This window comes from Oryctolagus cuniculus, chromosome 3, assembly GCF_964237555.1.
Source record: "Oryctolagus cuniculus chromosome 3, mOryCun1.1, whole genome shotgun sequence".
Taxonomy (NCBI): domain Eukaryota; kingdom Metazoa; phylum Chordata; class Mammalia; order Lagomorpha; family Leporidae; genus Oryctolagus; species Oryctolagus cuniculus.
Window position 1 is genome coordinate 135993097 of NC_091434.1, and position 25136 is coordinate 136018232.

Below are 25136 nucleotides of genomic sequence, written 5' to 3' on the forward strand. Positions count from 1 at the left end.
GATAAAGTGATATGTAATGTTCCTTTGCCTGTAAGGTTGATGGTTTCTTCAAGTTAATGCGTCCAGTGAAGAACAGACTTCCAAGAGAACAGACTTACAAAAACAGTTTGAAACCTGGCTAATACACGGATTGATAAAATAGGGGGGATATCTTAGAAACAAGGATTGTTGCATCATCAGGTGGTGCAACAACCTGATGTGTTATATGATGGCACGTGTGTTAGCATATGTTCATTCAACTGGGTTGCCTCAAAATGGCAAAAACATCAAAGTATATAAATGGCCACATTATATGTATATGGTTGTATGAAGGCAATTCTGACATTTGTGGAAAAATTGGAATTCAAAGATAAATTTGTTTTTGGTGCAAAAAAATTCCAATTCATGCATAGTTTTTTTGATAATATGCATATTCTATGGATTTTTTTAAAACTCATTGTGTTACACATTACTGAGAATTATTTTCCACTGCTGTGTAATCTTAAAAAGTATACTCATAAATTTTGAATGAGGAAACCCAAGGTTCATGGGTAATGATGCCATTTTTGAAATTTTTTAGTTAAAGAAAAGGAAGATGCCCACGCTGACCCTGAGATCCAGCCTATGAAGGAAGACGATGGGACGTTTGGAGAGTACAGGTGGGTTCTGTGCCTCCCCTACTCTGTCTTCGCTGCCCCACGCAAACTGTGCTCAAGCCCTCGCCCACCAGCAACGTGCTCTGCCTGGCATTTCGTATTTCATGTGTTCCTTGTAGATGTCTAAGCGTTTACACATCTCTCACAGTTAAAACAGCCTCATTTTTCATTAAAAAAAATTGGCCTCTGTGTTCGTTATAGATTTGGAAGCAGAGTGAGTCCCAGAGTGACTGTATCAGTCAGTCCAGCAAAAACAGTGTTACCACGAGAATTAAAACAGGGAAGACCCTTCAGAGACTGCATTGCGAAGGAAACGACTTGTCCATTCCTTGATGTGCTTTTATAGGATCAGTGTTAATGGATTCCTTAATTTCGGATTTTGAGTTCGTTTTTCTACACACACACACACACACACACACACACACACACCATACTTCACAAAATGGTGACTCGGTTGTCTTAGAAACTCGTCATTGTGAATAAATATCAGCCTTCTGGCACTTTGACAACCCAAGTATATTCTTGGCTTGTCACCACCACCGAGCAAAAATCTTAACATAACCTATATGCCACATTTTCTTATAAACCTCCTCTTTCAACAAAGATGCTCTTGCCTAGGTTTGTAGATCTTTTCAAAGACAGATGAATGATCATTTTGGATATGTTAAAATCAGAAAGGAAACATTTTTATGTATTGAATTATTGAAATGTCCGTGCCCCCAGAGGATACTTCCATTTATAAAAAGACATTTACATATTAGCTTTCCATCTTTAGAATCCTCTTGATGATTAAAGCACAATTTCTAAAAGATGGAGAGCCCATTTTTGAGGCTGTTTTTGCCAGAAGAAAAGGCTTTTAGGAGAAGCAAGATGTTACATTGTTGTGATTGCCAGGACATTCGTAGATAAGATATTCATGTTAAATCTTACCTGTCTCTGGGGCTCAGTTTGGGTATTGCCATGTCTGTTTCACAAAGAGTGAAATAAACCAAGGATGAGAAATATAGAACTGGTTGAGAACAACCAAATGTTTTCAACAAAATTGTTGTCAGACCAGATAGGTCTGTCTAGGCAGAATCAAGTGCTCTGCCTTTGTTTCCTTGGCACCCAAGATTTCCTGTTCAGATTTCGTCTTCAACAGAGCTAATTGTCATTTCCAAAACTTTTCAGAATTTCTGTATCTGATGACACAGAAAAAATGTTAATGAGGGGCATCTTTGTCTCAAAGGCTGGCTGTGGGATGGAAGTGTGTGAAAACCCCACCCTGTTCATGCAGACATTTTTCACAACGCACTAGAGCAGCCCATAGGTGCCCCTGGCTGAGGACACACGTGTCTCATGCAGGATGAGTAGACATCGTCACTAATTTAATTCATTCTTCTCTGTGTTAAGCAGGTGAGCTGATAATTACTAAAGAATTTCTTACGTTAGAGTCCTGTAGCTACAGTTCTACACAGGATATGCACGCCACTCCCTGGTTTTTGGTGATGGGGCTCAGTCTTTAATATGGCTTGACCACTTATTTGCATGAAGTGAAGATAAACCGTTGCTCTTCATACATTGTCCACGTGCTGATGGGTCCCTGTCCTACACTGTCACTGTCATACGTCCATGAATCTGGCATGTACTGCTCACTTCATGGGTGTCAGATTGCTAACTTGCTATGATAGTAACATGAAACTGATCCAACTTAAGGTGATTTTCTCTCCTTGATTCACATGGAGGTTGAACTTTGTGAACTGATTTGGAATCAAAGGACTAGTTAGTTCTACTTTCAACTCAGTCATTACCCATGATGCTTTTAGATATTGTACTCAATTTGTCTAGGTCTCCGTTTTTTTTTTTTTTTTTTTTTTTTTTTTAACTTATACAATAAGATACTATTCAAGTATTAGATGATCTCCAAAGGATTGTTTCTGATTCTGGGATTTCTGTGCTCTCTATGAGCTATCTACGAACAACTTTGAGTATGATTTTGTTCCTGAACAGTACATAGCAAGTGTTTGGTTACTGGCCTCGTAATCGCTGGGCTCACATATGGTTGCTCGTGTTTGGTTTGTTATTTTTTTGTCCAAATGTTGATTCATGTGTGCTGGGTTTGTGAAACGTTTCCAAATGGCTGATTGGCTTGGGCCTTGAGCTACTCAGCAGATAAAGACTTTTCGTTTGGGCATATTGAGTGCAAACCCAATTGGTGTGACAAAAAACACTCGTTCCTCTATGTAATAACATTGATCTGGGAGGTGCCAAGGGAAATAAGGTTCTATCTGGTACCTTCGGCTTGAAACACAACACCGTGATGGGAATTGGTTCAGATGAAGCTGATAGTGCCTAAGGACAATCCCACGAGTGAAGTCACATCCCCCAATTTCCTTTCCTATGGTGTGGCTTTGTCCTGTGACTGACTGCCCAACTTGTCCTCAGAAATTTTTCCCTCTGGTTTCTTTTCTATCTGATGAAATCAGAAGACTTTTATTATCTCGGATGTCAGAATTAATGAAAATGGTTCCAGCTGTTTATTACAGACCCCTACCTCTTTTTAAAAAAATACAGTACATTTAAATGTCATTTTCTTCCCTAAATTTCCAGCATCATTTCTGTGGTTTGCACCTTCTGGAAGTTTTGAGCTCTGTGTTATTGACTGAGTCCTCTTCTCTTTCTTTCTGAAAAACAGATTATTAAGCCAATCACACACAAAATTGGTCCTGTTGTCTAAGTGGAAATTAATTCCTGTTATGATTGGCTCATCCTCCAGCCTCAGGATGAAGCCGTTTCTACATGGCTGACTCTGAACCAGTGGGCATTTCATAGTGCAGAGAGGGATGGGACTTCAGTGGTGACCAGAGTTGGTTTTTTTTCATATGCTATAACCCTGCGCCCTCACTCTAACATCCACTTTTAAGCAGTTACCCTCTGGTGGAAGCCTGCAGCTTTTTGTTTGTTTCTTTAATTATACAGATAGTAGCATCTACGTCATCCTTACTAGCATATAGAAAAATCAGAAACAATGCAAGCAACTGAGTAAGTACTTTTTTTTATTCTTTAGAACCATTCTTTTTAAAACCTGAATGAACCTACGTCACAAAGCATTTGCCCATGGTATTTGGATTGATAACTGTGTGAATGAAATGGATGTGCACAACCCTAAACCAACACTGCTAGGGGAAAAAAAATTGAACTCCCTAAAATCCATTCTTAGTGTAAGCAAGAGAAAGGAAAATATATTCCAATGCTTTATCTGTCAATATAAAATTAAGAAGGAATGTTTTAATGTTAGAATTCTGAAAATTTTTCTTAGTGCCTACTATTCCCGTTATCGTTATTTTATCACAAATTCATTCCACCAGTATTAATTGAGTGCCTACTGCATGCCAGACCTCGGGGATACTGATACCAATAGACCATGGTCCCACATTCAGAGTTTAAGCTCATGAAGGACACAGGGAAGTAAAAGAACAGACTGGGAAGAGTGCTACAAAAGGATACAGCTAAGGAGGCAAGGGGACAGGAGCATCAAGCAGAAGCCAGGTGCACAGCGTAGAGGCATGGTACAAGTGTCCCCAGGGGAAGGAGTGTAAAACCAAGCTGTGATAATGTCATACGAACTTTCCTTTCCATTGCACTGTAATGTTTATGTATGAATGTAAGCATCAAGAATGCATTTATAGCTATATACACTATATTTTGAAAAATATTATTAATATACCTAAAACTTATTATTTATTTTAAAATCCATTTAATCTTTGGCCTTCCAGGCTGTGAACTAACATCTGATTCTTCCTATCTTTTGTAAGTTCTCATAAAAATGTCGATAATTTTTCTTTTGTAAACCTCTGAGTCATACATAGGTAAATATATGTATGGTTTTTAAAGTACTTTCCATAACTCATCTGGGAAGCTACTCTTCACACTTAAAATCAATAAGGCAGCTTCCCTTAGTACAGTATTCAAAGAGGGTTACTTACTGTTTATCATTAATCTTTGCGTGGGAAATGACAAGCACTGGTACAGCACTTCACGCAGGCTTGGAATTGCTCACCACGCCCGGAAAGTTCTGTGCATTTGTGCTGAACACTTTCTTAGAAACAACGTCTGAGGGAACCCACGTTGTGGTGTGATGAGTGAAGCCACTGCCTGCAGTGCCGGCATCCCATATGGGCACCGGTTCGAGTCCCAGCTGCTCCACTTATGATCCAGCTCCCTCCTAATGTGCCTGGGAAAGCAGTGGAAAATGGAATAAGTCCGTGGGCCCCCCAATACTCATGTGGGAGATCCAGATGAAGCTCCTGGCACCTGGCTTTGGCCTAGCCCAGTCCTAGCAGTTGTGATCATTTGGGCAGTGAAACAGCGGTTCAAAGATCTATCTTTCCCTCTCTTTCTCTCTCTCTAATTCTGCCTTTCAAATAAATAAATCTTTTAAAAAAATAACGAAGAAGAAGGTAGAGGCTTAAAAATCAGAGAAGAGGTATCATGGGAAGTATATAAGTATACTTCAAAAAGTTCATGGGAAATGGCATTTGAATGTGAGTTAATTTCAGTATAAAATATTTTTAAATTCATGTGCAGTTTTTAAATAGTACACATTTTCTTTGTTTTTTTTTTTTTTTTTTGACAGTCACACATGAATTTTATTGAAAATGAGAAGCAAAGTATAAGGTCGCCACAAAACACACCAAACAGTGGAGTAGCGGAAAAGGTTTATTGGGGGAAACCCGACAGAACGGAGGGAAGGGGCGGAAAAGGAAAAGAAGGAGGAAAGCATAAGAGAGAGATAGAGAGTGAGAGAGGGAGAGAGAGCGATCAAGAGAAAGAGATCGAGAGAGAGACAGAGATGAAGAAAAGAGCGAGAGAGATCAGGAGAGATGGAGGGAGAGAGACCTACGTGTTCAGGAACAGGTCCTCTTAAAACTTTGCCAGGGAGGGAGCAGGGAAGTAGGAGCAGTGAATCCCATTAGGATGGGGGTAGGGCTGACACCGGTGGTTGGACCATGTGATCACCTGGCTTCCAGCAATGGTGGTGGGGGCTAGAGCCTAGGATGGTGTCAGGGTGTAAATCGCGCCATAGATAAGACTGTGCCATTTACTAACATTCCCCCCTTTTGTGTGTGTGTGGTTTTTTTGTTTTGTTTTGGTTTGGTTTGGTTTGGTTTTTTTTGACAGGCAGAGTGGACAGTGAGAGAGAGAGAGACAGAGAGAAAGGTCTTCCTTTGCCGTTGGTTCACCCTCCAATGGCCGCCGCTGCGGCTGGCGCACCGCGCTCATCCGATGGCAGGAGCCAGGTGCTTCTCCTGGTCTCCCATGGGGTGCAGGGCCCAAGTACTTGGGCCATCCTCCACTGCACTCCCTGGCCACAGCAGAGAGCTGGCCTGGAAGAGGGGCACCCGGGACAGAATCCGGCGCCCTGACCGGGACTAGAACCCGGTGTGCCGACGCTGCAAGGCGGAGGATTAGCCTAGTGAGCCGCGGCGCCGGCCCCCACCTTTTGTTTTTTATAAAGCAGGAGTTGCATGGGATTACATTAGTCCCAAAAGTCCAGGAGGGGTAGAGGGACGATGATCTGTCTTTAGAGCTACTTCCTGCTGACGTGGGGCGACGAGGTACTCTCTGCTGGCATGGGGCGATGTCTCAAGCCGCTGTCTCCCAGGTGGGGAGCCAAGTGTATCCCTGTAGCAGCGTTTGGTTGACCGCCTGGTTGGTGAAGGCCTTGGTTCATTCCATTATCACCTCCTGTAAACACTTAGACATGGTAGTATGGAAGACAGGGTGAGATTAGCAATCAATGAATAGTGCACATTTTCTATGAGCTTCTTTGAAGGCCCCTCATCTTTGCTGGACACAAACCATGTGCCAAGCACTGTATGTGATTTTCTCTAGGTAACCTGATTTCAACTGTCAAAGTTTTATAAGGTCTTAGAACTTTTTCTAGCCTTTGAAAGATCTCGCTGTCCTTGAACAGCTTTTTCTGGAAGTCTCTGACAGTGCATCGCATCCCTCTTTCCCCTTTTCTCTTCTTTTAAGCACAGCCTGCACTTCTGGGTGTATTCTTACCCACTGCAGCCAGTGAGCTGGAATGAATAGGTGCTGCCTGGGAGTCCTTCTTGGTTGCTCATTATTCGTAACTGAAGTGATTGTGGATGGAAAAATCCAACAGTCTATAGGCAAGCACTAGAGTTGAGAACAGAGTTCAATTAGTATGAGAAATAGACATTTGACTCATTTTCAAAGTAAGGTGTTAGGCTGGTGCCACAGCTCACTAGGCTAATCCTCCTCCTGGGGCGCCAGATTCTGTCCTGGTTGCCCCTCTTCCAGTCCAGCTCTCTGCTGTGGTCCAGGAAGGCAGTGGAGGATGGCCCAAGTCCTTGGGCCCTGCACCTGCATGGGAGACCAGGGGGAAGCACCTGGCTCCTGGCTTCAGATTGACGCAGCTCACCGGCCGCAGCAGCCATTCTGGGGATGAATCAATGGAAGGAAGACCTTTCTCTCTGTCTCTCTCTCACTGTCTAACTCTGCCTGTCAAAAAAAAAAAAAAAAAAAAAAAAGATATTTAGCTGTGAGTAGACAACTAGCTAGCATAACAGCTTGCAGATGTACGGAAAGTTAGCATAATAGCTAGGCTACCTTCACCGGAAATTTCTCACACAGATGGAAGGTTAGGAGTGGCTAAAACAGATGAAGCAAATGCTGGGAAGACTATAACCCTGTAGTACTCAGCCAGGGAGGAACTGGGGGAGGGGCCTGTGTGCTGGGGAATAAATAGCGTGTTGTAACTGGCCCTGAGAGTGCCGGCCTACCTAGCAGACACCTGATCCTGCAAGGCTGTCACTGAAGTCTCGCGTTACTGCACTTCGTGACTGCGTCGCAGAGGAGGTTGTTTCTCTCAGTTAGCAATGTTGCTTGACACAACGTGAGCATTGAAGGCAATCGTGTATCTGTGTAGCAGCCAACAACTGCAAAATAATGTTTTTAAATGATTCTAGTAAGGACAGTATAAAAATATGATATAGGAATGAAGCCAACAAAAAGATCTTCCACTGGTTTCCAACATTTTACTGGTCAATTTGTCTATCTCTGTACCAAAACGACCCTATCATAGTAATATAGTTATTAACAAGTCTTGATATCTGCAGGATTCAGGCCTCCAGCTTCGTTATTCTGCCTCATGAGTTTTTACAGATACTCTTTAAATTTACATAATGTGTTTGAATCAGCTCACCCAGATCTACATAAAACCCTGCTAGATTTTTAGTGGAAATAAATTGACCATTTTTGAATCTTCTGTTCGTAGATACAGAAATTTTCCATTTGTGTCTTATGAATAAAAGTTTTATTTTCTTCATAGAGGTCTTACACATTTTTCTTATACTAAGATATTTTATGGTCATAAATGGAGTAATTCGTTAAATACCACTTTCCAATTGGAAGAACATACATAAAATCGACTTTTAAAAATATTTATTTATTTGAAAGTCAGAGAGACAGAGAGAAAGAGATCTTCCATCAGCTGGCTCACTCCCCAAGTGCCTGCAACAGCCAGGGCAGGACCAAGCTGAAGCCAGAAGCCAGGAACTCCATCTGGGTGAACAAGATAGGTGGTAGGAACCCCAGTCCTTGAGCCATCATCTGCTGTTTCTCAGGCACATTAGCAAGAAGCTGGATCTGAAGCAGAGGTGGCACTCAATCCCAGGCACTCTGATATGGGGGTCCCAGGTGGTGGCTTAACCTGCTGTGCCACAACACCCACCACAAAATGAACTAATTGAATGCTAACAGTAAATCAAGGAACATTACTAAGCCCTCTTTTTATTCTAATAGTTGCCTGCTGTTTCTTCTGGGTTTTTGTATGTATGCAATCACATCAACTAAGAACAATAGCTTCCTTCTGTCTGTTTCATCCCATTGCTCACCACTTGCAGCATGGTTGTGATTAGAAGTGGTTGATGTTGTTATTTGATGTCAAACAGAAGGCATTCAAGAGTCACCATCAAGGATGGTGTTTACTCAGAGTTCTCGTAGGTACACTTAGCCAGGTTAATGGAGATACTTTCTGTTCCTACAGTGTATTGAAGTTTTTATCGTGGAAGTGTGTTGAGTTTTGTCATATACCTCTTTCTGAATCTACTGAGATGATCGTAAGATCATTTTCTTCTGAAATGATGGATTACATGAATCAGTGTGGTAACACCAAAATAAACTTGGATTCTTGGAATAAACTGAACTTGGATGTGATACATTATCTTCTTAGAGACTACTAAGTTCAATGTGCTGACAATTTATTGGGGGTTTTTTTCATCTATGTTCAGGAATGAGATTAACCAGTGATTTGTCTTTCTCAAAGTTTTGTTGTTGTTTTAAATGGACTTGCTTAAGGGCAGGGAGATATACTGATAGAGAGCTCCTGTCCCATCCCCAGCCCACTCCCCCGATTTTTTTTTTTTTTAAGATTTATTTATTTTAAAGAGTTAGAGAGAATCTTTCATCCGTTGGTTCACACCTCAAATGGCTGCAGCAGCAGGGAGCTGTACCAATCTGAAGTCAGGAGCCTGGGGCTTCCTCCAGGTCTCCCATGTGGGTGCTGGGGCCCAAGGACTTAGGCCATCTTCCGCTGCTTTCCCAGGCCATAGCAGAGAGCTGGATTGGAAGTGGAGCAGCCGGGACTTGAACCGGTGCCCATCTGGGATGCTGGCACTGCAGTTAGCGGCTTTACCAAAATGCCACAGCACCAGCCCCCCACCCCAGATGTTTTAGATAGCAGTGTTAACATTAGCCTCATAAAGTGATTACAGGAGTGGTTCCTCTGATGTGTCCGAAGTTTAGCACATCCAAAATTAAGCCACCAATCTTCCACCTCCCAAATGCTCCACCCCACAGCAGTGATTCCAAGCTTCTAGTGGCTCAAACAAAGGCTTAGCATCATCTTTTCCTCCATTATTTTATAACCAATCCATCAGAAAACCTTGTTGGCTCTACCTTCAAAATGGGTCTGCAGTCTGAGCATTCTCAGATTGGTCCTACTCTGGTCCAAGGCCTCTCACTCCCCGATTATTGCCAGAAGCCCCCTTAATCCCGCAGTGCAGGGGGATGGGGAACTTTGTACACGGCACACTAGTAAACACTTCAGACTTTGTAGGCCACATGGCCACGGCTGCAGCTCTGCAGTCCTGCTGTTGAAACCCAAGGCAGCCATTTAGAGTATGTAGTAAATGGGCCTGTCCCAATTCTGCTGGAGTTTACCAACCTCTGCCCTCTAGGGTGAGTTACCAACACTGATGACCACGTAATGATGTTTAAATGTAGGGAGGAGCAAGAGTTTGACCTAACAGCTCAGATGCTCACATCCCATATGGGAGAACCTGGTTTCATTCCCAGCTCTGGCTCCTGACTCAGCTTCCTGCTAATGCAGACCCTGGGAGGCAGCTGTGATGGCTCATGGCTAGGTTCCTGCCACCCACATGGGAGACCTGGATTGCATACCTGTCTCCTGGCTCCAGCCCGGCTGTTGCAGGCATTTAGGGAGAGAAGCAGTGGATGGGGGAGTGCATTCTCAATCTCTCTCTCTCTCTCTCTCTCTCTCTCTCTCTCTCTCTCTCTCTCTCAATTTAGAATGAATAAATGAAATATAAGGAGGTCATGCCACTCATCCATCCATTGCAATACCACAATGGCTTCTACTTCCCTCAGATCTAGCCCCATCACCTATCCTACCTTAACTCCTGCTTCTCTCTTCCTCTCTCACTTGCTCATTCATTTCTAGCTACCCCAGCTGCCTACTGCTCCCAGAATATGCCAGGCCTGCCGCACCTCAGAGCACTTACAGTGCCTGGTACTCCTGCTGGAATCTCCCTCCCAGCAACTCTCCTGGTGTACTGGCTAGCTCAACTCTTCCAACAGAAGTCTTTGATCACATAGAAGTAATCCCTTGACCTAAGGCATATCTAGCTTTCTTTATTATGTTGATTGTTGAAACTGTAGGTTCTCTCACTAGAAGTGAACTCACCAGGGTCATAGTTTGAGCCTCTTTGATTTGCTGCTGTATTTCTAATGCCTAGAACAATATCTGTCTTAAGAGTAGACACTCAGTAAATATTTATGGGATGAAGGGATGGGTGGGTTGATCAGGATCAAAGAAATGCTGTAGACTAGAATTTCCTGTATTCCTTGGAATACTCATTCTACAAACAGGATAGACTAATCATTGGAATCTAGGTGACAAAATTCTGCTCATTATTGAACTCTTCAGTGGAATGAACTGTGTCATCAAGTTACAAACAGTATTTCACAGGAAGTAGTCAAGCAGAAACTAGAAATTAATTATTAAAGCCTCAAAATGTTGTCAGATCTATTTTTGTAACCAATTAGACACTGGATACCATGACCTCTGAAGTGTCCCAGTACAGGCCAATCCAAGGTTCTGGAATACTGTCTCATTTGTTTATGAGCAGTGATAACACGGTTTTACTTAACTCATGACAAGAACCTGTGTAGTGTTAAACAGGCCATTTTCTATTGCGTATGCCAGTGTCATATTGTAGCATTATTTCTCAGTCTTGAGATTTTTTTTCTGGAGAAAAATTGAAACCCCTAGTAGAATTTATTTGTTCACACACACACACACACAAAAAGCAAGGATATTTATACATCTTGAAGTATTTGTGTCTTGGCAGGAAAAAACTTCGCTCTCTCAACCAGGGGGAGCAGTAAAGTCTTAGCACAAACTACCAGGTGAGACACAGCACCTAGAGAGACCTCTTTATTACGTTAGTGCCTTTTATCTCTCACTGATATTGTGTGTGTTTTCTAGTTTGCCTTGCATTTTTTTTCTTTGAAAGGAAACAAAACCACTCTGCCTTGATGGAAGATGGAAACAAACATTTTAAAAAAAATGGATTACATCATTGCCCTTATTCCCCCAAAATGTTCCCTGTTCAGGAGTAGGTCAGTGTGCACCCCTCGTTTTGTGGCTGTGTGGCTGGATGTTCTGAAATATAATGAATACTCTTCTACTTCCAGAAATTGTGCTTGAGGCCTCAGCAGAGAAATAAGCAAATAATAATAATAGAGTCCTATAAAGACTTGGTCAGGTTCCTCCTCAGAGTCCCGGCCGATATGGAGAGACAGCATTACCCACTTGGGAGAAGTGGGTGAGGGGTTGGCTGAGTACAGAGTGTTTTCCTTTACGTGTTTGCAGGCATTCCCATTCTTTAGAACATGCTGGCCAATGTCGTGCTTTTAAGTTCAAAGCGTCTCTCCCCACATTAATAACTCTCTATGCATTAACCAAATATCTTACATAAAAGATTACTGTGTGCTTTCAGTATAAGGATTTTGCTTTTCTTCTTAGGCAATTTTCATTTGTTTCTTCTGCATCCTTTTAATGGGATTTGTAGGTCTCTTGAAAGGTAAGGTTGAAGTTTACAAGTCCAGTTGAACTCAATAACAACATTATTTGAAATACAGAAATTGGCTTCTCCTTTTGGCTTAGAAAAAAAAAAAGCACATTTCATTTTTAACCAAGATCATGCTCCATCATATCCAAGGAATCAGAGATGTTATGCGATTTAACATACTAACTTCTTGCCATGAGCTTTGCCCTCACCCTCTGCCCGTTGAACTCAGAAATAATGATGATTTTCAACTGTTCTCAGTTCTTGCTTTTGTTAGTGCTTGTGATTATTTCTGGATTGCTTTCAAATCAGGAGAAACTGCCATTGAAATTAACACGCACAATCAGAAGTCATCTACTCTACCGAAGACTTCATGATGCTCCAGCCATCTCTGCACCAGACTGTCACTGCGATCCCATCCCAAATCATTGGCGTCAGCCTGACAATTAGAGTGGACTGTAGAGCTGCTCAGGACTCCACACGCTTGGTTCATTATTTGCATGCGTGATCTTTCAAAACAAACAAAGAAAGGTACCCAACCGCCATGATTAACAACAACAAAATGTTTCCTCTTTTTTTTTTTTTCCAGTGATGCCGAGGACCACAAGCCTTTGAAAAAAGGGAGCCGAACACCTTCAGATAGGACTGTGAAAAAAGAAGACAGTGATGATAGCCTAGTTGACTATGGAGAGGGAGTGAACGGCCAGTTCAATGAGGACGGCTCCTTCATTGGACAATACAGCGGTAAGAAAGAGAAAGAACCAGCTGAAGGGAATGAAAGCTCCGAGGCGCCTTCTCCCGTCAACGCCATGAATTCCTTTGTTTAACCCTTCAGCTCTTGGCCATATCCCATTTCTCAAGAATTTCTCTTAAGCACTTGTTTGTCTCAGCCCTCTCATACTATGAACATCGAGGCGGAAGGTCTGTTTTCTGCTGTATGTTAATATTATGAGAACAGTTAGCGCAAGAACAGAATTCAGCCAGGTAAATGTGAACTGGAGTGCAGAGGGCACACCTTGTGTCCCAATCGGCTGTTCTTCGTTTCTCGGAACTGAGAGAAATCAGCAACAGGTGATGCTGTCTCCTCTTCAGGACACACTTCAACATGATGCATGAGAAATGCTACCCATTTAAAGGACATACCTGCGTGTGTTACGAAAACACGGTTTGATCCTTTGTTGATACTCTACTCAGCTGAACCCGCCCCCCTCCCCCCAATGTGAGTTCTGTTTTCATTGTCAAGAGTGTTCCTGTAGAATTCTCTAGAGCTTCAGATGTCTTCGTGGACATTGCCGTGCAATTGGTGACTCCGTGTCTAGCTGTCCTTAGTCTTTCGGGGAGGCTGTTAGAAACAGTGTGTACAGTCCCTACTTGCTCAATGAGTTCATTATGACAGTTGCATTTGCTGATGCTCAGTGAGGGTCTACCACCTGCTCTTGGCTCCTGACACTTCTAGGCTTCTTAATCCACCAGGTCTTACAGCAGTAGCAGTGTTCTTTCTACCTTCTCTCTCTCTTCCGTTGTTCGTAGGCCTAAGCAACGTGTATGTATGGCGATGCATTTCGGTATTTCTGCCACACAGAAAGAATCAAAAACAAATCACTCAGATTTCAAGGCTGATTCCAGAAAACACAGGGCAAGACACATGCAGTGCCTTCAGACAGTCAGCATTCCACACCACATGAGCTGGTACAGCCAACTCTAGCCTAGATTACTGTCACTGTCTAAAAGTAACTTTTAAAAAGCAGAGATAATGAAAACTGCAATGCCAGCGGGGAATAGGAAGTAGGAAAATAAAAATCATGAGATGGTTTTTCGACAAAAGCACTTCCCCATAAAGTCTAGAGAGAAAAACTTTATTACCAACTGGAACTCATGATGGTTTTGTGGTCTTTTATAATTTCTATAAAACAAATCTCATTCAGTGACAAAGATGTCAGCGTAGTAGCAAATTAATAGGAAAACAAGCAGGTTATTCCAAGACTAAAAACCCAACAGCAGCATTCCAACAGTAGTACATTATTTGCTAAGACTTAAAGTTACATGAGCTTCTAAAAACGCCCTGCCCCATGAAGCTATGTGTGCGCAAATAGCTGTGACACATTTCAGAATCCAAGAAACCCCAACAAGTGCTTAAAAGACCAACAGTCAAAGGGACTACATCTGCCGTTTAAAAAAATCAATCTAGATGCACATATATATTCTATCACGTTCCTCAACACTCTATCAAATGGTTTACCTCCAAATATGAAAATCTATAGCAACCTATGGTTGAAGGAATGCTCAATTTCATTTGCCAATAAATTGGTTTCTCATAACTTGCATCAAGTTTAATTTTAAGTAAAGCTTTTTATATGTAGATATTTTGTTGAATTTGTAAATACACTGAAAGTGTAGATGCTATATGCTTACAGGTGTGACATACAAATAAACATGCAAAAATGTTCATGTTGTACTGTATAAGAAATGAGCCCACGGATGCAGTGATGGGATCAGAAGGCAGCTGCTGCAATGTCTTTTGGGCCTCCCCACCCCTTTTTTGCTGTGAAACTGAAACAGTGGATTTTTCTACATACTGACAGCAGGCTTCCAGCTAATCTTGCAAGCTTCCCCTGTGAGGCACAGTGGGTGTGGTGCCCTGGGACCTTTGATACGTGTAGGTAAAGCATCATTTGAAGACATCCCAATGAATGGTGGTCCTGACCACTTCCGTGTCTCCATTTGCCATCTTTGTAGACCAACCTGTCTATGGGAAATACAAAAAAAAAGGAAAAAAAGAAAAAAAGGAAGTGGGCTGGCCTTGGCATCAGAGCATAAAGATAAAGTTCCTTTTGGCCAATATTTTGCGAGAACAATGAAAATACAGGTTTACTCTTCCCTCATGGTAGATGCTAAACTAAACTGTGTATGAAGGAGTCACTTCGTAATAGTGCACCAGATTTTGTATTAAAAAAGAAATGTGGTTTTAATAGGCCCTCTCTTCTTTTGTAATTTGTCATGTTCCCTGTGGAGTATGAGTGTCCAAATGATGGTGTATGTAATAGTGCAGGCAAGTGTGGCGAGATTTCCATCCAAAAAGTAACTATTAAAGTAGTCTTGAGCTCTTTGTGATTTTTTTTAACTTTTTCTAGCGTATCTCCTCATGTGTTGAAACAGTACAGACTTTGATTTTTTTTTACTTTGCAAAGTCCATTATTGGCAGAGATCATTAAACAGCACACCGAACCCAGCGTAAAACAGAGCTAATATAACAGAGTGTCTCACAAAACGTTGTATGAGAAGTAGGCGTAGCCATTTCCAGTTGGTCGAGAGAAGGCCCGAGAAATCAGGCGCTGTCTCCTTCCCCGGAGTCCGGCTCCCGCCGCCTGCCGACCGGCACAACCTGCAGCTCCCAACGGCCCGCATCGCCACCCTCCCCAGACGCAACGAACCTGGTATCTTAGCCGTCAGGCTCGATGAGACAGCTGGAACGCTTACAAGTGGCCCGTGTATGTCTCCCCCTCCTTCTAAGTGTCTCAAAGCCGCCCGGCTCTGCAGATAGCCCAGGCACGGGCCATCCTCGCATTCCAGCACCTGCATTGTGAACCCCGTCTCCCCTGGTCCCAGCATGGCACCTGTGGGACGTGCTGGCTCAGAGCCCACTACCCTACAGGTTACCTGCCTAGCCTGTTGTATGGGTGAAATGGAAAATGCCATCCGAGCACTTAGTATTTCCACTATGGAGACCATCTCTGCCGCTCACTTCCGGGCAGCCAGTCAGGGCTCCCCAGCCACCAGCCTCCCTCCCCACCTGGTGGGGCAGATTGCTGGACCTCAGCTCAGGCCACGGCACCACCGGGTGTCTGGCCGAATGCAAGTCTGACTGCCAAGTGCATTGTTCCACTCGTGGTATAAATCATCTCGCGGAGATGGTTTATGATGGCCTCAGGTTCCTTTTCATGGCTGATTCTGGAAATGGCTTGTAGAGAGGCATGAGAATGGAGAATTCTCCGTGGCCCAGCTAAAGTGACTCTCTCCTGCTCGTGAGATTTCTTTGCAGACGACCACCAGAGGGCGCCCGTGCTTTATTCAACGCGAAAGAAACAGACCTGCTAGAAAAGGCAATGCAAACCAACCACTGGGCGGTCATCAGACTGTAGCCTGCCCATGCAGAACACGATGGCCAGCTGCATCCCAGGAAAACAGGACTTGCTGCTTTCGCTGACAAGTTCACAGCGTCCAGGGAGTAAGCGTTGGCACTGTGAGCCTGTGATTCTTTGTGTTCATTGTGGCTTGCGCAGGGGCAGGGGGCGGAGGAGGAGCTGTCTCCTGGGTCCCTCCAGGCATCCCTGTCACTGTGCCGGTGGGTTGGGATGAGGGAGGCTCCCGTCTTGAAGTGGCTTCTCCCCCATTCTCCAGAGGGGGTTCGCCAATGGTTTGATATTTGGTGATGGCGTGGCACACACACACACAAAAAGCACAATTTATGCATGGACAGCTCTTCTTTTTCACTTTGAAGGAAAAAGTGTGTGTGTGTTTTTAAAGATTTCATTTATTTATTTGACAGAGTTACAGACAGTGAGAGGGAGAGACATAGAGAAAGGTCTTCCATCTGCTGATTCACTCCACAAATGGCCACAATGGCTGGAGCTGGGCCAATCAGAAGCCAGGAGCTTCTTCCAGGTCTCCCATGCAGATGCAGGGCCCCAAGGACTTGGGCCAACTTCCACTACTTTTCCCAAGCCATAGCAGAGAGCTGGATCAGAATTGGAGCAGCCGGGACTCAAACCAGCGGCCATATGAGATGCCAGTGCGGCAAGCAGAGGCGAAACCTACTGTGCCACAGCACTAGTCCCGAAAAAAGTATTTCTATTTAATAAACAACTGATGGGTAGAGGTGGGAAGACCCCTGGTGGGGAAAGAGATGGGGATTTGCATTTGCTCTGCCCTCAGCTTGCTGAGTGACCATGTGTGCATGGACCTCTGAATGTCCCTCATGCCATGTTTCTGTTTCCCCCTGACCCTGTTGATCTCTAAGAGACCCCTTTGCTTCCAAAAGTTAACCCGTGCCTGTGGTTCCTAATAGCAACCTCAAAATCCTGAGCGCGCACAAGAACGTGGTCACTAAGTAGGGAGGACCCAATAGGAGCAAAACCAGTGGCAGTGCATGCTCTCCCGAGCCTGGAGGCTCTGTACGGAGGCAGCCGTCCATCAAATAACCCCTTAAACGAGTGCACATGAGCTAGGAAGGGAAGGCACACAAGTGAGGGCAGAGCCCAGCCTGGGGAGGGGGCCACATGGTTGCCCACAGCGGCCAGTGTGCCTGCAGAAGATACAGGGCCAGGCCTGGGGATGGCGTGCAGGTGTCTGTGTTTCTTCAAGGAGCCCTGGAAAGTGGACAGTGATTGCCATGATGGGCCACGTGATCGGATTTGTGTGTTGGGAGGGGGAGTCAGGGACTCCTGTTGGGAGAGCGGACTGGTGAGGAGTCGTGAAGGATTCTGGGAGACCTTTGGGAACCGGCGTGGGACTTTCCAAGAGATGGCGGAGGTTGGGTGCCGAGCATAGGCCCAGAGATACAGAGATGAGAGTGGGATTCTGAAGATGTTTAGGAAGCGGGGGGGGGGGGGGGGGGGTGAGAGCAATGCGTTGGCTGCAGAGCGTTTCACATCAGCTTTCTTGCTTGGGATGAAGACCTCTGGGACCTCCAGTTAGAGTGGTAGGAGTTGGGAATACTCAGGTAGGCGTAAAGCCCACAAGAAAGTTGGAAGAAGATGATGATGATGTGTCATTATGCGGCCCAGATGCGATCGGCTAAGGAGAGAATAGAGGCTGTTCAGAAGCTCCCAGATCTAACGGAGAGGAAGAGAGAGAGGGACCTCTGACAGGGGCCACTAAGCAAGAGCCAGGGAGGAAATAAGGGGAGTGTGCTGTCTTGGGAGCCAGTGAGACAGACTTTCCAAGACAGAGAAGTCAAACAAAATGAGGACTGGAAAAGCTTCTTAGATTCAAAACCAAGGAGACCATCTGAGGCCTCAAGAAAGCTGTTAGGTGGTGTGTGGCCACAGCCTGGAATGGGATTAGGGTGAGCAGAAGTGGGGGGTGAGGGGAGAATTTTGCCAGTGTACGATTGGGTGACCCATCATCCAATGCCAGACTGAGCTCCTTGGCCTCAGCACGCCTGTCATAGCATAATCCAAGCAGCCCACCCCCTGCCACTGCCTCTCCACCCCCCCACACACACTGGTGTCCCCTCTACTGTGTTGCGACCCTTCCACTTACTCCTTCCTTCCTGCCTTTCCCCAGCACAGGCTGGAAAGCCCATCCTTTTTCTAAGCACCGCCACTTTGCCCTGGAGTCCTGTGCTCTTCTCTTTCCTGGATACATGTAGCGTCTCCCTTCGAGATGAGACCCATCTCTGGTCTGCTTTCTCGGCCTAACCCCTAAGGAGCTGAGCTCAAGTGCAGATCAGGGTCGCTAGCCACTCATAATGCATCTGCTACTGTGTCAATCCTCAACATTGCCCCGGGCACCTGCTCTTTTTCTTAGAGCTCAACATTCCTCCCTCAATAACTCAGTAGCTGTTTCATATCTTCTCCACCTCCCTCTAACGTTAAACCCTGCCCCTTCTCTCCACCTACCCTAGCAAATCACTTGCTACAAAATGACTTTTTTTAAAAAATGAGAATGTCTTCATCTTCCTGCTAGCAAGCCGAAATGCCTGCCGTGTTTGCGCCCATTCTCTGCCTCTGCCTCCTGTTAAAACAGGGAGCTGTGTTCCTGCTGGGTGGCCCCAGTCTCCCTTCCCAGAAACCTCTCCTCTCTTTGGCCCAGTGTTTAACTGCTTCCCTTTAACTAGATACTCTCCTGACATTGTAACAGCTCAAGTCTCTCATTGGAAAAAGACCCTGGACCCCCTGCATTGCCCACCCCTCCACCCCCTTCAGTTTTCATCCTCTGGCCCCCACTTCAAGGTCAGAAAGGTTGAAATAATACCAGGACAAGATTATGAGGATGATCACAAAAGCTACTATTTGCTACCCAGTTCATCCTTTGTTCCTTCTATAGCCGCGCAACCTCTGTGGTCTTGCTCAGGCTGTGCTATAGGCACTGTCTTCAGCTGTAACTGTTTAGCTCCTTAGATTTCCTGAGTGACTCAACAATATTCTTTTTTTTTTTTTTTTTGGACAGGCAGAGTGGACAGTGAGAGAGAGAGACAGAGAAAAAGGTCTTCCTTTGCCGTTGGTTCACCCTCCAATGGCCGCCGCGGCCGGCGGCGCGCTGCGGCCGGCGCACCGCGCTGATCCGATGGCAGGAGCCAGGAGCCAGGTGCTTTTCCTGGTCTCCCATGGGGTGCAGGGCCCAAGCACCTGGGCCATCCTCCACTGCACTCCCTGGCCACAGCAGAGGGCTGGCCTGGAAGAGGGGCAACCGGGACAGAATCCGGCGCCCCGACCGGGACTAGAACCCGGTGTGCCGGCGCCGCTAGGCGGAGGATCAGCCTAGTGAGCCGCGGCGCCGGCAACAATATTCTTTTTTAATCAGAAGGTCTCAGCCTGCACATTGGGATCACCTGGGGAGCCTTAACAGCCTAATGGCAGCCGGCCTGCACCCACAGTATCTCTGTTACAGTTGTCTGAGATGCGACGTGGACATCACAATCTTTTCAGAGTCCCCAAATGATTCCAGTGTGCAGCCAAGATGGAAACCAGGCTGAAGAATCAACTTGTCCTCACACTATTGTGTGTGCACCTAAAGTATTTCGTGAACAGTATTTTGAATATATTTCCTCACACAGCCCAAAAGTTGATCTCAAATTCTCTTGTAGTCCTCTCACTGAAACACATAGCTAGGGGAAAACGGACCCAACACACAATGCTGATGGGAATATAAGATGAGACTTTGGAAAATGGTGCAGTGGCTTCTCACACTGTTAAGTATACATTTACTATGTGATCTGGTAATGCTACTCCTAGATACAGATCATAGAGAAATGAAAACATATGTCTACGCAAAGACTGGTACGCAAATGCTCATAGAAGCATAGATAACAAAGGCCAAGAAACCCACTCAAATGTTCGTGAACACGTGGATGGATAAACAAAACATGGTATACCCTCACAATTAAATGGTGTATTTATGCTGTGAAATGGAATACTGTTGAGCTGGTTTTTTTAAATGCTAATGCATGCTACAAGGTGGAAGATCCTCAGAAACAGTATGCAGAATTAAAGAAGCCAGACCAAAAAAAAAAAAAAAAAAAAAAAAAAAAGCCCTATATTACATGATTCTGTCTATTTGAAATATCTAGAAAATGCCATCTTGTGAAGACAGGAAGTCGATTAGTGGTCACTGTGCCAAGTAATGGGGATGAGGGTTAGCTTAGGGTAGCAGGAGAGATCTTGCGGGCTTGCAGGGGGAGATGGAAATGTTTTCAAACACTGCCTTGATGATTGCACAACTTGCGAAATGTACTAAAAAAATCGTTGAATTTTCTGCTTGAAACAAGTGAGTGCATGGTAAGTCGCCCCTCGGTCAGGTTGTCAGAAGGCACCATCCCTGGGCTGAACGGTGAATGAGGCTGTGTGTGAACGAGACTTGGGCTAAGTGCTCCACATGGGAAGGGCCACTTCACCTCCCCGTCCTTCTGTATCCTCAAGGAAATACCACAAGACAGCAGCTCTCCAAGTGGGGTCCCCAGAAGAGCAGTGCCAGCCTCACTGGTCCCAAATGCACACTTGGGTCCCACCGCAGAGCTCCTGAGACGATGGGGAGCAGCTGTGCTTCAACAAGCCCCCCAGCTGATTCCATGCACACTAATAATCGAATCTGCTAGGCCTGGCTGCTCTCCCAGCTGTAGGAGTAACAGTGGGCCTGTTGGGATTGCAAGAAGAAACTAGGTTCTTTCGTGATGGCAAAATGCTTGAAATAACCCAAATCCCTGTCCACAGGTAAATAGATGCCTAAGTTTTGGTGTTTCATACCAATGAAATAGTATCAAACGGAATGGACTGCACACATAAAGAACTCGTTCTGCTGAGGCGAAGAAGCCAAACACGGAGGTTTCCTTGTGAAGTGCAGGGCAAAGGGGTCTGCCAGGAGAGAGAGCACAGCAGTGATTGCCCGGGGCCGCTGGGACTTCCAGGGACTGGAACTGTTCTCTCATTCTGCTCATGCTGGTGGGCCATGGGTGTGTTCCTTTGTCAGAACCCCGAAAACTGTGTACTTAAAGTGGGTTTTATTGTATATAAGTTGTATCTCAATAAATTTGATTTTGAAAGGAAAATTAAACTGGGCCTAAGTGACTGCTCCCCTTAGTTCTCCCTCTTCTTTGCCTACCCAAAGATTGGGCCAGAGTGTTTGGCTCTACCTGTCTCTGTGTAGTGAAAGCAAGGGGCCTGGAGCCAGGCCTGCCTTCCAGAGGAAGGCCTGTGAGTGACTCTCTCCCTCCCATCCTGCTCTCTAGCAGGGATGAGGCCATCTGGTAGCCTTGGCTCTGTGTACACATGGATGTCCCCCAAGATCTGCAAGTGGAGGAGGGGTGGGGATCAGGGAACCTAATTTTACGGCTGACCATCAACTCCATGATTTCCATCCCATCTTAGGAAGCGATAGCTGATCTCCACCTGTCTCCTTTCTGCATCTGTGTTCCCAAGCTGGCTCCAAACTCAGAGGCCTCTAAGCCCTGACAACCTTGACCAGGGTCTCTGGTCATCCCATCGCCTGATCCCATCACATGGTGGTTATGATTTAACCTATTAATGTGGGGGGGGGGGGAGGGTTGTGTAAACATTTCATCGATCCTCCTGCCCAAACCCAGATGATACCACACTGACTCAAGGAAAAACCCATGGGGGGGGCCTCATCAGTTTAAGGAAGAGTGTGCCATGGCCATTGTTTGGACCTCAGTGCTCAACAGCTCCACTCTGGGAAGCACGTCCACGGACAGCAGCTGTGCGATCTCAGCTCTTTACCCTGCTCAGCCAAGCCCAGTCTTAACTCTCCTTTCTCTGGGCAAGGAGAGGAGGAAGAGAGGGAAAAGTTGAAGACCTGGATTGGCTCCTTTGCATCCAGTTCCTCCATAAAGCAGTGGTTCCTTCCTGTCTAGCAGTTCTTCCATCACTGGGCCCAGAGCGAGTGTCTAGCGTTTCAGTGAGGGCCGGAAACATGAAAGCAGGGGTCTCCCAACTGTAGGAACCTTCATTTCAGAGCGCTTAGAGAGTTTTGTGCTCAGAAAGTCAGGATCTGGGGCCAGGCCTGAGGTAGTACACAAGGATGCTTTAAATGTTTATGAACACGATAGAATTCAAAGATGAGTTTGGGGGAGGGCTTTGGTGGCGGAGTTCAGACACCACCTGGGATGCCCACATGCCATATCGGGATGCCTGGATTTGAGTCCCAGCTCAGCTCCTCATTCCAGCTTCCAGCTAACGTGCACTCTGGGAGGCAGGAAGTGGTGGCTCAAGGAGTTGGGGTTCCTGCCACCCATGTGGGAGATCCGGATGGAGTTCCCGGTTCCCAACCAGGCCTGACGGTTGTAGGCATCTGGGAAGTGAAGCAGCAGATGGAAGATTTAGCTCTCTCTCCTTTTGTCTTTCTAGTTAACTATTCAATAAATAATTTTTAAAATTTATTTTAATGCTAAAAATACTGAAATCTGTGCATAGCTTTTTCTTAATACACATTTTTCCATGGGCTTTTTGGTGATCCCTTGTGTGGACTGTACAGATGTCACTCTGGGCTGAAATAAAGGAGCCCCAGAAGAGGATCTGGGGACAGAAAAGAGTTTGGAACAGGAGAGGACAGAAAAGGGCGTGGTTGACAGAATAACGTCCTCCCCCTGCGAACAGGTCCACATCCTGCTTTCTCCCATCCAAGCACTAACCTGGCCCCGACCCTGCTAAGCTTCCGAGATCAGATGAGAGCTGGTGCGTTCAGGGTGGTGTGGTCAGAGACTCCCCTGATTTCTGGGCCTGGGAACATGCGGTCTTACCTGGTAAAAATGACTTGGAAGGGGTGATTGAGATAGGAATGTTCAGATTCTTAAATTATTAATAATTACGTTATTCTTAAATTATTAATACTAAATTATTGTAGCACAAAACCCTAGACATTTTATATATATCCATATATATAAAACATTCTCAACATTGGAATTCCACTAAGAAGTGACCTTTGTCCCCTTTCAGAATATGTACATTTAAAAGGCTTGTTGAATTCTTGCCACATTTTATTATATCGTTGAGAACTTTTTTTCCCTGTTAAGTGTATCTGCAGCTTTAAAATGAAAATCAAAGTGATAACATGATTCAAATTTCAAAAATTTGCCTGATAATCACGAAGAGGTCCCCTTTAAAATTTTAAAAAATGTTTCGTTTGAAAAGCAGAGTGTCCACAGAGTGCTAAGAATCACCCCAAGTCCCCATTAAGCACTGGGGTCTCAGCTCACGGAGGCCCCAGAGTTTCTTAGTGCAGGTGAGCTGTTTCAAGGTCTCCACACAGCCAGTCAGGACCCACAAGGCTCTCTGTGCCTGGCAAAGCCACCCCCGCCCTCAGGACACCTCCTTGTCTCTAGGCACATCTCTGTGGGTACAGTTTCCTCGGCCCTGTGCACCTGCGGCCACCACGGGGCACAGCCAGCCGGAGGAGGCCGTCACACAGTTTGGGTTTAGGGAAGAGGATGAGATACTCCAAGGAAGCTCTCCCCAGCTGCCTGCCAGGGAGGTACCCCGTCCCAAGGAGGAGACACAACCTTCACCTCGCTCACACTGAACTCCAGCCGAAGGTGCTGACGTGTGTACTCACCACCAATGAGTTTTCACTATTAAATTATACCTAAGGGAGTTAGGCAGTTTTGAAGTTTCTCTGACAAAGAAGTGGAGCTGGGATTCCACGCCTCTGAGCTTGGGTGTTTGTCTCTCTGCTCTTCAGCCTGTCCTGTGTCGACTTCTGAGAGGAGAGAGAGAGAGAATGAGCGAGAACAAGAGAGCAGGGCGGACATGTGGTGTAGTAGTTAGGCCACCACCGGGGATGGCCACATTTGATGGATACCTGGGTGCCAGAGGACGCTCCAGCAGTCCAGCTCCCTGCTACTATGCACCCTGAGAGGCAGCAGATGATGACCCAAGTGCCTGGGTCCTTGCCACCCACATGGGAGATCCAGATGAGGTTCCTGGCTCCTGGCTTCAGCCTGGCCCCACTCAGCTGTTTCAGGCACTTACAGAGTGAACCAACTTTTCTCTTTCTGCCCCTCAAATAAGTAAATAAAATATTTAAAAATAAAATATGGCAATTAATAAAAATGCAAAAATAATAGGTTAAAAGCATTGAAAAAATCTCTAAATAAGCTTAAAAGTGTATAAAATCAGTGTTTGGGGAACGATTGTAGAATCTATTCCCTGGTGTGTAAATATTAGCATCTCCTTTTGGCCCAGTTCACAACCACTCTTCCCCAAGGGCTTTGAGGAATCCCAAATAAGTCTTTTCAAGCAAGGAATAACTTACCCACTAACATGGCACACCTTTGAATATCCTCACAGGTGAGTACAATTTAAGACTCCATCTTAGCTTCATTCCTAGAATTCCAAACCACCTGAGTCCCCAGACCACCTAAATTTGTAAATTGCACAGTGGTTCTGTTTGTCGAATCACATGGAAATCATATGTGTGAGACACTGAAGATGACCCTGGGGGCCAGCACTGTGGCACAGTGGGCTAAGCCACTGTGACACCGGCATCTCGTATGAGTGCTGGTTTCAGTCCCGGCTGCTTCACTTCCAATCCAGCTCCCTGCTAATGTGCCTGGGAAAGCAGCAGCAGGTGGCCCAAGTGCTTGGGTCCCTGCTCCCAGGTGGGAGGCCCTGATGGAGTTCCACACTCCTAGCTTCACCTGGCTCAGCCCCAGGCCATTGCAGCTATCTGGGGAGTGAACCAGCAGATGGAAGCCCTCTCCTCCCACCCCTACTCCCAACTCTGCCTTTCAAATAAATGAATCTTAAAATAAATAAATAAATAAAACCTGATGGTCCTGAACCAGTCAGGGCTGGTCAGAGCCATGAGAACCCACAGGAAAATGCCCCACTGGGTCCGCCTGAAAGTGGATTGGTGGGAGGTTGGGGTTTCTCATTTCTAAAAAACAAAG

The 25136-nt window shown here is 45.4% G+C and overlaps 1 protein-coding gene and 1 pseudogene across 23 annotated transcripts in view; both read left to right on the plus strand.

The window, feature by feature from the left end:
• NRCAM (neuronal cell adhesion molecule) overlaps positions 1–14460 on the plus strand; it is a 329372-nt gene extending 314912 nt beyond the window's left edge. For all 23 annotated transcript variants that reach the window (XM_070071141.1, XM_070071138.1, XM_008258359.4 and 20 more), the window contains 2 exons: positions 560–638; positions 12606–14460. In XM_070071141.1, coding sequence (XP_069927242.1) covers positions 560–638; positions 12606–12843 — 317 coding nt within the window. In that variant the 3' untranslated portion in view covers positions 12844–14460. The remainder of the gene's footprint in view (positions 1–559; positions 639–12605) is intronic.
• Positions 14461–15290: 830 nt separating this feature from the next.
• The window catches only part of LOC103348724 (laminin subunit beta-4-like), a 144303-nt pseudogene continuing 134457 nt past the window's right edge, over positions 15291–25136 (plus strand).